The 15,745-nt window shown below is 37.5% G+C and overlaps 2 protein-coding genes across 4 annotated transcripts; both read left to right on the forward strand.

The window, feature by feature from the left end:
* The first annotated feature begins 597 nt into the window (after positions 1-597).
* On the forward strand, positions 598-7,416 carry LOC113528978 (interferon-induced protein 44). The gene is made up of 7 exons (XM_026917877.3): positions 598-1,188; positions 1,278-1,329; positions 2,814-3,009; positions 3,266-3,418; positions 5,011-5,182; positions 6,131-6,231; positions 6,516-7,416. Exons 1-7 carry the CDS (start codon positions 708-710, stop codon positions 6,735-6,737), a joined length of 1,377 nt encoding a protein of 458 aa, XP_026773678.2. The 5' UTR covers positions 598-707; the 3' UTR covers positions 6,738-7,416.
* Positions 7,417-9,355: 1,939 nt separating this feature from the next.
* Positions 9,356-13,097, forward strand: LOC113529331 (uncharacterized). 3 transcript variants are annotated; one of them, XR_003403042.3, is made up of 6 exons: positions 9,356-9,445; positions 10,325-10,375; positions 10,917-11,318; positions 11,553-11,641; positions 11,765-11,967; positions 12,657-13,097. XR_003403042.3 is itself a non-coding variant. In XM_034302144.2 (6 exons), exons 2-6 carry the CDS (start codon positions 10,362-10,364, stop codon positions 12,833-12,835), a joined length of 933 nt encoding a protein of 310 aa, XP_034158035.2. In that variant the 5' UTR covers positions 9,356-9,445; positions 10,325-10,361; the 3' UTR covers positions 12,836-13,097. The 3 variants fall into 3 exon arrangements, 2 of the variants coding, with proteins under 2 accessions (XP_034158035.2, XP_034158034.2); XM_034302144.2 differs by having other exon boundaries at positions 10,899-11,318; positions 11,525-11,641; XM_034302143.2 differs by having other exon boundaries at positions 11,525-11,641.
* Positions 13,098-15,745: the final 2,648 nt, after the last annotated feature.

Raw genomic sequence — 15,745 nt, forward strand, 5'->3', positions numbered from 1 at the left:
TATTATGTAACAGTTTAACAGTGTATCAGTTTATTGTCCTTAATTACTAAATAACAATTCTATAAATGTTTAGAAAACAACAATATGAAATACTAAATACTATTATTATTATTACTATTATTACTATTATTATTATTATCATCAGCAGAAACAACAACAACAACAACAACAACAATAATAATAATAATAATAATAATAAATAATTTTAGCTGTTACAACAAAAGTTATAACAGGAACTAGCTTGTTTTTGGGATTGTCTACAACAATAAAAGTAACAATAATTGGATGAAAGTACAATATGGCATTCATTAATACAGTAAAAAAATCAAATTGCTGGTAAATTGTCATGGTATAAGAGCAAGAAACCATTTGGGCCATGTTTATTTATTTATTTATTTATTTATTTATTTATTATTTATTTATTTTATGGGTTTGTGTTAAACTCATTGGTCGACTACTCTATACCAGTCTAAAGTCTGATATTTAAAAATTAAAGATCTTGATCTTTCCTGTTTGGGTCTAAGGTTCTTGGCATGCTTTCCCCTAAAGCCTTTCAGAGAGGTATGGGCTACATGCCAGTTCTCTGGTTATCAGAAGCTGAGAGCTGTTTCAGTTTCATTTCCTCGCTGGCTTGCCATTGCTGTCTGTAGCACATATCCTTTACAAGCCTGCTTGTTGTATTTGTATGTGACGGAATAATAAACCCTATGGCTTCCATCGTGTCTTCCCTGAGCGCTGGGAACGAGGTGGCCCTACAGAAGTTCTTCTCCAGTCGTGTTTGTTTTCATCTTCTGTACAAGAGCAGTCATCATGGAGCCACTGTTAACCAGCTCCTCGACAGGTTTGACAAACATGGGAAGTATTTGCTCACAGTATTTCTGCAGTCGGGGTCAGTCAGAGGCGCTTTCATGAGTAAACCTCTGATGTATGGAAATGAATACTCAGATGAAGAAGTGTTTGTGTTTAAAATGACGGATTACTACGGCAAACGGTTTCCAGGGTTAAACTATACCAGAACTTTCACTGTTAGTGTAGGTTCAGTTTCTGTCTCTTTTGGAAAAGGCTTAAACCTAAAACTGGTGAATGGTTGCTGGTACGAGAGCTTCTGCTCGGATGTGGTTCATGGTAAAATAGGACTAGAGGATGACAATGTTTGCTGCAAAGATGTGGAACTGCACCGTGTCCAAGGTACGTTCTACCACAGATGTCAAACTATGAACTTCAGATTTTGACTGACGCTTATGAAGATGTCTGTTTGCTTCTTGCTTCTCTCTTAGATGTAGGGGATATTTTACCCAACCCTTGGAGAGAGGTGTCCTGGTATGATACGTAAGTCTCTCTCTCTCTCTCTCTCTCTCTCTCTCTCTTAGAAATAAGAACCGAAGTGTACTACAGTAATATCTGTCGATGTAGTTCCAGAGAAACTGGACATCTTGGACAAAAGTGCTTAATCAGAAGTATAATCTGCTTTTTTACTCAATTTTTCTCCCCAAATTGGTCATCTGTCAATTCCCACCAGCCAGCTCTCCCCTATCATAGAACACCTACCAATCAGAGAGTGTGAAGGCTAACGCACTTCCTCTGAACTCGTAGTCGCATGAAAGTACAGTTGTTCATAAGGTCCAATAGTATAGAATAACAACCATGCTGAGAGGAAACGTAATTGTCAATGAAATTGTCATTATGGTTAATGGAATATTATTTAATGCTTTTCCAAGAAGAAAGCTGACTCCAGCCCTCTACTAATTGGTGTCTTGTCTGACTTGGGTAATGTTGAGAAAGTGGAAGATGTATACAGAAATAAAACAGCATTTGAGACACAAAGTCCATTTACCAATCCATATCTTATTTTCTTTTCTTTTTTTTTTTTTTTGCATAACAAAAACCTACAATTTTAAAAGGGTTGTGTGTAAACTTTTTATATCCACTGTAGTTAGATAGACAGATAGATAGGTTAAAGTGTATACATGTTACCTATATTTATACCACAGATTTGTTTATTACATTTACAGTAACATGGTTTTGATGTTACAGTAGTTCCAGCCGGAACATAAAACATTTCTTATAATTTCAAAACAGAAAAAAAAAAAAAAAAAACAGAGGCTGGTAAGAAATGACTTTCTAACTGCTATAGTGTAAGTGATAACAGGAACTAACTTGTCTTGCAGACTATATATACCTTTAAATTGTTTAATAAATATTGTCATTCATTAATAAATCTTGTGTTTACATTTATGGCATTTGGCAGACACTGAGTAGTTGAGGGCCTTGCTCAAGGGCCCAGTAGCAGCTTGGTAGTGCTGGGATTTAAACTCATGACTTTCCACTCAGTAGTCCAACATCTTAACCACTGAGCTACAACAGCCCTTGTGTTTATGCTTTATGTAACATATCTGGTTACCTTTTCTGTAACAAAAACAATAATTCTCTTCTTAAATAACTTCAAATAATAGTATCTTATTTAAAAAATGCAGCAAAATTACCAATGCTCCTAAAGAATATTTTAAATAAATGCCAATACAATGTCACCCTCAAAAAATTCTCTTAGTTTTACATTTTGCGGCTAGTAATCCATTGGGCCTAGATGGATCTTCCAGCAAGATAATGATCCCAAACTTACAGCTAAATCAACACAGAAATGGCTGAAATCAGTGTTTTGCTATGTCCAACTGCAATGGTTTGTGATATTCATTTTACACATATTCATTTTTGCTATTTATTGTTAAGGTTAAAGGAATAGTCTTTATGGTATATCATATTTATATACCATAATTAATTGACTGCACTGTTGTATAATTGTCTGTGTTGATTAGATCAAGGGAGAATCTGAGGAAGGATTTTGTCTCGTACAACCTGTTGTTGGAGTCTCTACCCCGGGTGAAGGCTTTACTCTTGGGCCCAGTGGGTTCTGGAAAATCCAGCTTCATCAGCTCTATCAGATCCACAATGTACAATCGCATTGTACATCTGCCCAGCATCGGCACAGCAGTGGAGGGGTTCACCCAGAAGGTCATGAAGATGTCAAAAATTGCTTCACAGATTTCAAACATTTCAGTGCTCAGTGCTGGTCCTGTATACAACATCGCATTGATATCTATGCTGTATATTTATCATAAAAATATAGATCATAGTCAGAAATTGAAATTACCTCTGTGCAACTCAGTCCTGCAAGGATTTTTTTGTGCAGATCGTGCAGATAGAAGTGGAACAACTGTCTGTGCTTTCTCTTCCTTACTCTGTGTTACCCAACTTTTCTTTCACCTAGATGACAACCTATGACATTCGGGTAAACCAGCGAGGTCCTCAGAGTGTTCTGAGCTTCTGTGATGTGATGGCAATAGGAGACGATGACTCTACTGGTCTCTCTTTCTCTGATGCACTGGCTGTCATCAAAGGCCACGTCCCGGAAGGATACAAGGTACTGGACTTGAAAATTGTGTAGGGGTAGGCTAGATAATGTTACATCTATTAGGGAAAAATTACTTTGCATCAGCATCATTTCCATACCAATTTATAATACATTTGGCAGCACCCTTAATGTGTGTTCCAGACCTTTATATCTAAACAAAAAAACAAAACCAAATGTGTGGCTTTCCAGCTTGCATAGGTGCTGAGCACCGTAGAGTCGGCATATACAGTCACACATGTCCCCCACTGCAGAGAGAAATAAAGGACATAAATTAAGGACAGTAAAGAGGTTCACAGGTTGATTTTCACTCTTACAGTCTGGCTCATCCCTCCTTTTCCGCACATTGCAGACCCATGCAGGTAGTATTGAAGAGGATCACCCCAAAAAATGTTCTTTTTCAGTGGTGCACCAGGTAGTCCTCTGCTACATAGGACAAAACAGATGTGTTGGAGGGAGATAGATCAGGGAAGTAAAGCAAAAAGGGCACCCCGCAGACAACTGCATTAACATTTAATATTTAACATCACTAGCACTACTCTGACTGCTGACTAGTGATTGTGGCATGGCCAAGTGGTCTGTTTCATATTCACAGTACTTAGTTCATCTTTTACTACATTTAAACTCTCAACACCATAAGGATCACACTAGGTATTAAAGGTCATTTTTGTATAGCTTTTTTGAGGTGTTGCTTCATTTCCAGATAATTCTCCTCCCAAATGATGCCATCTATTTTATGAAGTGGAGGTGTTTTTCCACAACATACAGTACTGTGGAGTCTCAGGCACCCTATTTTTGTAGTACAAACTTTGTTATACATTTTTATTTTATGACTTCTACATTATCATATCACATAATTTTTCTTTCATCTGACCAGAGAACACTCCTCCTGGCTGATGCTGGTGATCATCAAACTTCAGTCTGTGTTTTTTATGCTGGTCTTGGACTATGGGCTTCTTTCTTGCATGACAGCCTTTCAGACCATGGTGATGTAGGACTCTCTTAATGGTGGATGTAGATATTTTGGTACCTGATGCTAACGACTCCTTAACCAGTTCCTTTGATGAAACTTTCAGACTAGAGATTGTTCCTTCCCAGGATTCAGTTTGTGCCTCATTCCTGAATGATGCAGCGTCTGTGTGGTCCCAAGATTTTTACATTTGCGTACAGTTGTTTGTACAGATGATTGTGGTACCTTCAGTTGATTTGAAATTCTTTTTCTGAAGTCTTAGCAGAGTTGCTTGGATTTTCAGTATCAAGGCCAAAATGCTTGAGGATTAACTGCTAATTATAACAACTAGCCAATCAGATCAATACCACTGGAATTCAGATATAGTGAATTAAAATAAAACTGTCTTTAATAGATTGTTTTAAAATGATCTCTGAAATGAACAAAGTATCAGTTGAACAATCTTATGAACATAATCTAATCTAATCTAATTGACTGACAAAAGAAATGTTTTTAACATGAAATGTGTGAAGTTGTGAAAAAAAAACAGAGCTTGAATATCTTTAGCCTAGGTGTATATAAGCTTTTGGCCTCAACTGTCTATCCAATGGGAATTTACTGTGTATGCTAGTAAGTACTTTGCTTTTGGCTCCAGTTCCAGAGAGGTGTTACAGTCAGTGATACAGTAAGTGGCTACATAGCAAATCCCACCCTGAATGAGCAGATTCACTGCGTCCTCTTTGTGCTTGATGCCTCCAAAGTGACATCGTACCCCAGCGGCCTGGAGTCCACGCTCAAGAAGCTGCACTCCACCATATCGGACATGCGTAAGAGTGAATTTATCTTGTGCTTTCAGTCTGACTTATTAAATTGAAGAAAAATACTGGCCCTCAGTATCTTATCTCTCTGAACCAGCCAAAAGTCTTTTAATCTACATGCTGTAATTAAGATGCATACATTTGGATTTAAGCTACACAAAGCCAATGGGATGATAGATTTTTCCCAGAAAGAAGACCATGGTGTGTCCATTTACAGTGTTCCAACCTTTATGTAGGTACATGTGTCCTGGGATCTAGTTGTCTCATCAGTTAGAGGACACCTACTGCTTTACTACAGTATAGACTGTCTGCTTGCATATCCAATTGTGTCTTTTGATTATTTTTATCTACTGTTTTGATGCCAGGTTAGAATTTTTCTCACACATTCATCAAGAATCTACTCATTATTATTACATTGATGAGGCTTTTCTTTATTATTTTTGTTTTAAAAAAAAGCAGTGAATGTGCTTCACTTACAACCACCTAAATCAGAGATGCCTTTGATCCCAGAAATTGTAATCTGCTGTTCAGGATCCATTATCTCTAAATATGTTGTGTCGAATTCACTCAACTTCTACATACATGTTGTGCAAAGTAGTATAGCCAGTGCTGGCAAGAACATATTTATAACAACCTTAAACACCTCTAAGTCTAAATTGCATTTTCGTACCAACAATGTCCTTATACAACATAGCTGTACATCTATCTGTGCAAATTCACAGATAGAAAATGGAAATTATCGTGTACAGTTAAGTCACCACACTTAATGAAGCAGAGAATGATAAATAAGGATTGTTTTCATAGAACAGTGATCATACAGTGAAAGTTTTTCTGCAATGAAATAAAGAGCAACACACTTTTATTTTACCTGCCTACATGAAATTTCTCCAAACATTATGACTTTTTCTACTTTTGGAGTAGCCATGAGTGACTGTGTTGTTTTTTCACACCCTACAGGTATCCCGCAGCTGATTTTGCTCACTCATGTGGACCAGGTGTGTCTGGCAGTACAGAAAGACCTGAAGGATGTCTACTCCAGCCGAGCTGTGCAGGATAAGGTACTAACTCAGGCCTGCCTTATTTACTGAATTTACAATGTTTATGCAGTTTAACATGGCTTACATGCACTAAAATGCCCTTCCTAATTCACTATATGCTTGAAAATAAATACGTTCTTGTCACATTTTTATCTAACTCAGTCCTACATAGTAAAATACTGAATAGTTTGAATATTTATCTGGGTCATAGTTACTGCCTTGCATAATAGCCTTTTTACTATTGTAATTTGTGAAAAGGTTTAGGAGTATATAACTCTTTTGGCCCAACTCTTTTCTGAACCCAGATGCAGAAAGCAGGAGAGTTGGTAGGATTGCCATTGTCCTACGTTCTGCCAGTGAAGAACTACGTTTCCCGGCTGACAGTGGACTGCAGCACCGACATCCTGCTCCTGAGTGTGGTTATGAGCATCCTACAGGCTGTGGACGACACATTTGAAGACCAGTACTCTAATCCTGTCTTTAAATCAACCTATGATTTAGACAACTTTCAGACAATGAAGAAATGAGTAACAGCGTGTAGAAAACTTGCAGTGGCACTTATAATGAATAAATATGTGTTAAGGCTTTTTCTTCTATACTTCTATAAAACGAATGCCACATGCATTCATATTATTTATATTCATAATTATATCCTCAATATCTGAATAAAGTACTACACTATCACTACACAGCGCAGTAAAAAGCAAAGTAGCACTAAACACCTACAAGCACTAATATATGACAATATTTCAAACATTTTCATATATAACTATATACTTATACATCGGTGTTGGATCCTGGCACGAGAGAGACAGGCAGCCACCCAGGGTGCCATCATTCCAGGGGTGACACGTGACAACTGCACAAAAATATCAGATACTGAGTTAAATGCGCAGTCACTCTTCCATCATTCATCTGTGAGACACTGAGGTCATGTCACCATATTGGGCATTTAACTTCCTTGTCTTCCTTGTCATCATATCCTATTTGTGTTGCTCCTAAGTAGCTGGGTGGAGCAGGGGGAGGTTTAATTATCAATAGTTCATCTCTATCTTTGTACAGTACTTACGTTCAGTTGATAAATCACATGATGAATGCAAGCAAATGATGCAAGCAAATGAACCTCTGTTCTTGATATAGCATACAGAATCTGACATAATCCTGCTCAACGTTTTCTTAATAAAGCATACCAAATGAATATAAGGAATCACATTTTTGCTTTTTGATTTTTGCGAGAGGATCATCCTGTGCCTAGAACAAAACAAACAACATCGCTGTCATCAGAATCAACCACGTGGTTTCCGGGAAGATTTCATATGATGACATCATTGATGACTTTTCATCAAGGGAGACAAGAAGGGTCAGGTTTTAGATTTAGGGCGTATACAGCTGTTCTCGACTACACCACTCCCAATTATAAGGTCACCAGTAAACTTAATCTTAATAAAAAAGAACAAAACAGCTGATGTCAATCACAATGTTGTTTACTTCACAAAATATCGCAATAACAAAGCTTATTCCAAGGGTGTAATAAATTGAGCTCAATAGTAAAAACCAAAATTTACAACAAGTCTGCTGGGTCCTAAAACCTCAAGCTTACCCCATATCCATACTGGATTTGTCATGTAAGCATCAAATTAACTCACTACTAGCAGCAGAATGAGCAAAAGTGCATTTAAAATGTAATCTGTTTTGGCAACTCCAGCATTCAGTTATGAGAAGTTGAGAGAGAGAGACATTAACTGTTGAAAGTTTAATAATTGATACAGGAATAAGCCTAGCTCCAGAGCTATGTACCTAGTTAGGCTGTTACAATCAATAACATGTCAATAACATGGTAACAACCACCAGATTAGCTACTGTTCAGAGGTGGTCCAGTGGTGGTCCACATGTGACGCATTGTACAGGGTAGCAGGTGAGCTACTGTCAGTAATTCTACACATACAAATTATACCTAATAAAATTATCAGTGAGGGAACTGCATGGATATTTCTTATAACATCAAATCTAGCATGGTTCTAGGTTGCCCACAGCACCAAGTTACACTGCCAAATAAATGCTTGAGGCTTTTTAAATTAAATAAATATATAAAACATGGAATAAATATGTGTAAATATCACAGCTTTTTCATGGCTGATTTGTATAGCTATGAAAAGTGAACCCAAATAGTTAAGCAATGATTTATTCTTAAAGGCCAAGAAACTGAATCTAGTAAAATAAAGAAAAATAAAGCCAAAATACCCCCAGAAGCCCTTGCATGGCTTAGCCAGTCTCCTGATTGAATCGCATTGAAAATGTATGAAGGATTTTGATGAGTTAAGTAGTTTGTATTGGACTGGATTGTGTTTCCAACATTATCTGAATTAAATCAAAATCCAAGCTTAGCTTCTAAGCAACCCCAAGAGGCTCCAACACCATTTAAAGCAAGTGTTCTAGAAAAAGCTGCAATCAAGAAACGTCTTGAAGTATAAACGCTAAAACTCTCAGTAGAAAAGGATCTAAATGGTGTTGAATTCATCTGAAAGACTAAACCTACCAGAAGACAAAGCTAAGTGGAATTAAAGGAAGCTAACGTTAAGCAAAATGGTGCTTGCTATCCACAATAAGATTTGATTTGCTGCTTCATCTGTTCACCATTTTAGCATTGTGTAAAGCAATTAATGCAGATGAATTTAAAAATGAAAATAGGAAATCTAATACTTGGACAAACTCATGTAACTAATGCTAATTATCATCAATGCCAAAGTAAGAAGATTCATTTCTTGATAACTAAAGAAAGTATTCCACAAAGAATTCATATTATTTATTCAGATTGGAGTCTCACCTGGTGAGGATTCTAGCATATAACTCTCCATATGGTGAGAACCATAAAACAAAAAGATCTGTTGGGATGTTAGTTTAGCAGATTTGAATACACTGCAGGCAAAAAAACAGAAGGAACAATACAGTGCTTTGAATACTTCCAGTAGCTTGAAACAATTACATGTAAGCAGCCTACATAAACACATACTTGATTCATACTTTGATGGTTTTAGAAACACCACATGTGGCACCACTTCATGTTTTTTGTACAGTATCTTCATTCATACGAACTGTTGTGTCATCCTTGCTGTGGTGCATATGCAACTTCCTCCTTACCTTGTTGGAGTTTGATGTGGCAGCCATCTTAGAGCTGAAAGACCAGCACGGACACAGAAGTTTTGGCTAGATTTTTAGATAAAAACGCAAAAGCAAGGTAAAGTAAAACTTATAATCTGCTCTGAATATGAATGCCAATTTTTTTTGTTTGTTTATATAATGTTTTAGGCAATATAGAGAAAAAAACCTCAGTCGGCTAGTTTCAACCTATGTCAAAGCCGGTCGGCTAGTTTCAATCTATGACAGTCATAAAGCGACTTAAGGAAGTGATTCTGTCTCTCTAGGAAAGCATGATCAATACAGAAAGTATGTTAAGAATGAGTCAAATTTGAGTGATGACTTGTGGTCATGTTGGGGTTTTTTTTCTAGTGGCAGTTAAAAAGACTTCGATCAAAGACTTAAATCATGCTAACACATTAGCTTTTAATCAAGAATAGTCATGTTAGCATTGCTAGATCATGTGCTCATAACAGTCTATGCCTGCCATACTGAAGAAAAAATAAATAAATAAAATAAACAGCTTAGACCTTTTGATGGATGTCTCTAATCATTGCCTTTTTGCTAGTGTTCACATCAGCCAAAAGAATAGGAGAACTGCTTGCTTTGTGATGAGCTCCCCTTGCATTCACTGGGAGTCAGATGACTCTAGCATGACCTTGTAGTTAAACCTGGGTTATCTAATGTTTACTGGAGAGCATCAAAAATGATAAATATTCATAATGACTAATTTGTTGAGCACTGTTTCACTTCCAGTCATGCTGTCTAATGATGTATAGCCCCTTTAACTTCTTTCATGACAGCTGAAGTCTAACGTTTAGTCTTATCTTTATCAGACTATGGCTATAAGACACAATCTCACACTGATTGTTTCATATGTTACATCATAGAGGTTAAGGTAACAGTGTTTTTTTAGACATGCCTCTATTGTATACCTTTGTTGCTGCATTCACGTGACCAGCCTCCTTCTCACCAACAGGATGTAGTCCACTGCTGTGATTTGCATTGTATTTAAAATGGAAAATCAAAGGTAAAGTAACATTTACAATAAGATCTAGCTCTGAAAACCCTTAGGCCTAATACAGTTCATATAATGTTCTATAGCCACTTATTATAAAACCACAATCAGTAGGCTAGTCTGAACATGTTAGCCGGTTAAGAGGTGATACAAGGTGGAAAGTGTCAAAACTATGAGTTACAAATGTAAGGGTTAGGCCCTGGTTTTACTGAACAAAAACTTTACCCCTTGATTTACAGTACATGAATGCCTGTGGGGAGCTAGTGTGAGATTTAATCATGCCAACTTTTGTTAGCGAAGTTGTGTGGCTTTTTTTAAAAATAAATAAATAAATAAAAGGAAAACCCTAGCTTGGATGTAATCCAGTTCAAATAGTGATTTTGAGCTGTGAAGAGTGCTCTAGAATGCTAGTTAGCATAACCAACATAGACTGATTTATTTATGGTTAGTGCTGGTTTTTAAATGTTATCTTAAAAAAAGAATATTTAAAATATGCTTATTTTATACCTTTCCTGTATTACATGTTTTCTCTCAGTTCTGATTTTAATTCCAGGCTGCTGGAGTTGGAGAGGCTGATAAGTGAAGAGCGGTATAACTACATCAAAGCGGGTGCTAAATTTTGCTCATACCAGTTTATAAGAACATGTCTTCTTGACTCATATTTGGCCGCCTTTCACATTATGTTCCTAAAATTTCCAAATTGCAAAGATCTTTTTAATTCTGACAAGTTGTTCAAAAATATTCTGGCTTTGCTAAATGACAGAAAGTATGCTCAAGCTAAAGTTGTTTCTATGTGGCAGCTGAAACATGTTAAAATTGATCACACATGCAAGGAAGTGGACTTTTATGGCAACATGAAAGACCATTTCCCTCTGTTTCATAAACTGGTATGTGCTGAAATGACTTCCAACCAAAAAATTCCAAATGATAGTCTCATCCATAAAGAAATACTCAGGTAAGTGTATATGCAACTTCAAAGCAATAATCACTGACATTACAATAAATGTAATAAATATATATATAAAACTTCTAATGGAGAGAATTCATTTTCAGTCATCTAGCATATTTTAACAAATAGTTAATATGTAAGAAGCAAGATTACTGTACTTTAGAGTTTGTGTTATGTCCATTCTCTGTGTAATGCAATGTTTGTCTTGGCAGCAACTTTAATAAATTTGGTTATATAAAGGCTTTGGGAGATCCAGCAGATCCAACACTTATTCTGTTGTACTGTTTGACTTCGGAACCACTACCGTGTGTCAAAGATAAGAAGAAAAGGTAACTGTACGCATGTATCAAAACCCATTTTACAAAGCAAAACTGAAGTTTAAACCTGAAGATTATTTGTTTATCCCGGTGATGCTCCATGTCCCTTGAACAGTGTATTTGTCCTTCTTTTAGAATCTTTGAGATTCAGTTTTTCCTACTTGGGAAGGATGAGCACATGGCTATGTGTTTCAGATTCTCCACCAATGAATGGCTGTTCTATGACAATGACCCAGCAAAGCCTTCTTTCCAGTCTTTTTCCTTTGATACAATTAAAGAGTATGTCATTTGTTTGGCCGGATACGTCAACATAACCCAAGCGCAGGAATGTAAACTTGGTATGAGTTTCCTTTTTAATCTGAGTTTGGGTGTGTTTTATACCATTTTTTATTCTACCTTTCATAACCTCCAAAGGTAGTGAGAATCACCTCAATACCTTCTCGAGCGCATACATGCTGAGATCTGAAATCATGAAGTGATGTATGATGCAGTATTTGCAATAAATTGTGCTGTCATACAACCATCATTCCCTTCATCTTCTCATCTTGTACATGTGTCAGACTATATGGATCTATCTGCTTAACAGCTACATCTAATCCACCAAAGCTCTTATCATCATGTATCTTCTCTTATGCCAGTGCGTGTGTGTGTATTTTACACAGATTATTTATATATCTATTGTGTTTTCTGGAGAACATAATGACACTCTCTGGTGGTTGTCAGGGTCTGGGGCACTGCCCGATTCCCAAAATGCTATCCATGGAAATCCATACTAAAGGTGTATGTGGGGTCCTAAAATTTTCAAGGCCTTTCTGAAAGGTGGCCTTTATTGCAAATAATGGATAATACATCACTTCATAAATTGCACACATCATGCATGTGCACAAGAAGCTAACCGGGTGATTCTCACTGCCACTGCTGGTTATCCATGTTTCACATTTATGTAATTATCATTTTCACCTATACTTCTGTATCCTCTGAAGTCACTGGTATACAGTGACTCCCTTTTCTTTGTTTCATTCTGTAGGCATTCCTGAGACTGGAGAAGGAACAGGAGCACAGCCTTTCTATTCAAGTGAAAGCACTTCCCTCTTGGATACAGAACAGTCAGTGGAGGATGTGGAAATGGAAGATCTGTCCTCTTACTCTGTACCCATTCCTGAGACTGGAGAAGGACTGGGACCACAGCCTTTCTATCAAAACTGACCAGAAGTTTCCCCCATATTCAGCCACCCAGAAAAGCCAGTGGAAGACACAGAAATGCCATAAAGTTATACCAAATCAGTGGGCATTATTGTCCATGCCCTACAGTTTTACAGTTTTACAGTTTTACGTTTTGTTATTTTAGTTTGTTATTTTCTTAGTTTCCATCGGTTAGGTGGGAAGGACCCCAGGTCTGACCTCCAACTGCTGGGGGGCCTGGACCTTCCCTTTTTTATGATTTGCTGCCTTAATCATTTGTACCATTGCTGTCTTTTGTTTCAATAAACTTTGTTGATTTCTTGCTAACTCATGGGCTCCTTTTTTTGCAGTCTACAAACTATGTAAATATTTGAGTTGAGTGATATTGACGTAGTTCCTGCTTTTGAATCGTTTGCACTATCATTTTCCTTTGTTGTATTTTTCACTTTCCCCTTCTACTGCATTTTCTTTTTTTTGAAGTTTGCTTTTGTTTTCGATGAAATCAACTCCACAAAGCTTTGACTAAGGTACGTTTAACATTCAACATGTCAAACATTCATTTTGTTCGGTGTGTTGAGTGCAGGATGTTTAGTCATTCTTCCTCTTTCCTTAGTAGTAGCTTTACATGTGATAAGTGTATATTAGTTAACTCTCTTAGTTAACAGAGAATATTGCAGCATTAGAGGTGCACATCCAGATGCTAGAGAGGGTTAGTGAGAGTGAGAGCAGCCTAGTTTGGGTAGGGGAAAGTCTGGGTAGCTTTGGTGGAGACAGTGAACCCTCAACTCCAGCATTAGAGCCTTCACAGGGTGCTGAATGGGTAACAACTCTGCGGCATAATAGCAAAGCCAAAGTTAACGATAACTATACTGGGAGCCAGGGGGCCAGACATAACAGGTAATCTTAGGGTCTTAGGAAAGCATATGTTTTTGAAGATAGATCTTCACATAGGAACTAATGAATTATGCCTTTGTCAGTCACAGGTTACTAAGAGTAGCATTGAAGAGGTGTGTGAATTAGGGAAGGCGATGTCTGATACAGTAATATGTTCTGGCCCCATCCCATTGTGGTGTGGCTTACAGCAGGTTATAGTCACTGAACTACTGGATGTCCAGGTGGTGCAGCAGTAAAAGACCTTGGTGTGATTATTGACACCAGTCTCTCATTTTAAGTTCATGTAGATAATATTACTAGGATAACCTTATTTAATCCCAGATATAATAGGGTGTTTTGATAACACTCTATTTTTGCATTCTCTCTGGTTTGTGTCCCATGCGCCCTCATATCTGTGTTACCTTCTGGCTCTCCCTCGTAGATATGCTGTCATAGATAGTCTTGCTTGAAGTCACTGCTTGCACTCTGCACACAATGTACATTTTTTAACACATTACAGGACAAGACCATACTTAATCTATGTTCTCACTCTCCCCCCTCTTTTTATCTCTCTCTCTCTCTGTCGCTCTCTCTCTCTCGCTCTGTGTCTGTCTTTCTTTCGAGCTACACATATTACCAGTGTTACCAGAGATACCAGTGATCCTGATCCCTTCTGCTCTCTGGACCTGCCTGATCCATTGTGATTCCCTACTTCTGGTTGGAGTTCTCATCGGTTGGAGATCGCCCCACATGGACGGCCTGAAGATCACTGGGATTGCTGGGGATGGTGCCGCTTGGAGATGGCTTGGGGGTCTCATATGGGGAGTTGTATTGTACTGTGTACTGTATTGGGACTGCAACTGCTGTGGTGGCTTTGGGGCTGCGGTTGCCGCAAGCAGTTTTGCACTCAGGTCTCCATCAGTGGACAATGGATTGGTTCAACAAACCAGACTTCATGTGAAAACTGTAATGAATTTACTGGTTGCATAATTACAGTATTTGTCCATGTAATACAGTTATAGAAGGCAAATTATTTATAATCGCACTATCCATTGTCACCCAGATGAGGATGGGTTCCCCTTTGAGTCTGGTTCCTCTCAAGGTTTCTTCCTCATATCATCTCAAGGAGTTTTTCCTTGCCATCATTGCCTCAAGCTTGCACATTAGGGATAAATCCACACATTTATCTAGCGTGACCTTGTACTTAAACCTGGGTTATCTAATGTTTACTGGAAAGCATTAAAATGATAAATATTCATAATGACTAATTTGTTGAGCACTATTTTACTTTCAGTCATGCTGTCTAATGATGTAGGCCTAAATAACAAATGAATATACAGCATGTACATAATTCAATTTTCATTGGAAAACTTATACATAGATATAGCCCATTTAACTATTTTCATGGCAGCTGAAGTCTAAGGTTTAGTCTATATCTTTATCAGACTATGGCGTTAAGACACATTCTCACACTAGATGTGTCAAAGACCACATCATAGAGGTTAAAGTAACAGTTTTTCTTTGATATGCCTTTACTCTCTAAGAAACGTTCATTTCCTCTTTGTGATGTGTGCACCTAGGGTAGGCCAGCCGTGTTACCATCTTGTCGTCTGCAATCACATGACCAGCCTCTTTTTCAACAACAGGAAGCAGGCTACTGCCGTGAATTGCTTCGCTGAGAAGCCTTTAACATAGGTTTTAAAAATGGATGCCGAAAGGTAAGGAAAAATTACAAAGAACAATAAGATCTATCTCTGAAAGCCCTTAGGATTAATACAGTTCATACAATGTCTAGTCTAGGCTAGTCTCAACAAGCTGGCTTCTAAGACAAGGCAGAGAGAATGTTATAGCATGTGAAATTCAGAATGTTAAATCATGAATAGAAAAAGTGTTTGCTAAATATGAGACAAGCTTGGGTTGAGTAATGACTTCTGATGACATTTCACTTCTCATTTTCTGTCATGCACCAGTTATAAAACTGGTGAAATGGACTGAAATACAGGAAGACGTGGCGCTAAATCAAAACTATATATGCATGCTACAAAGAACACATATAACGGG

This window comes from Pangasianodon hypophthalmus, chromosome 30 (assembly GCF_027358585.1).
Source record: "Pangasianodon hypophthalmus isolate fPanHyp1 chromosome 30, fPanHyp1.pri, whole genome shotgun sequence".
In the NCBI taxonomy this organism is placed as follows: Eukaryota; Metazoa; Chordata; class Actinopteri; order Siluriformes; family Pangasiidae; genus Pangasianodon; species Pangasianodon hypophthalmus.

What these genes read in the sequence shown, in the direction of transcription:
- LOC113528978 (XM_026917877.3), top strand. Translation starts at nt 708, where the DNA reads ATGGCTTCCATCGTGTCTTCCCTGAGCGCTGGGAACGAGGTGGCCCTA. An exon ending in GGAACTGCACCGTGTCCAAG is followed by an intron (nt 1,189 to 1,277) that starts GTACGTTCTACC and finishes CTTCTCTCTTAG; the next exon opens with ATGTAGGGGATATTTTACCC. An exon ending in TGGAGGGGTTCACCCAGAAG is followed by an intron (nt 3,010 to 3,265) that starts GTCATGAAGATG and finishes TCTTTCACCTAG; the next exon opens with ATGACAACCTATGACATTCG.
- LOC113529331 (XM_034302144.2), top strand. An exon ending in GTCAAAGATAAGAAGAAAAG is followed by an intron (nt 11,642 to 11,764) that starts GTAACTGTACGC and finishes TCCTTCTTTTAG; the next exon opens with AATCTTTGAGATTCAGTTTT. An exon ending in AGCGCAGGAATGTAAACTTG is followed by an intron (nt 11,968 to 12,656) that starts GTATGAGTTTCC and finishes TTCATTCTGTAG; the next exon opens with GCATTCCTGAGACTGGAGAA.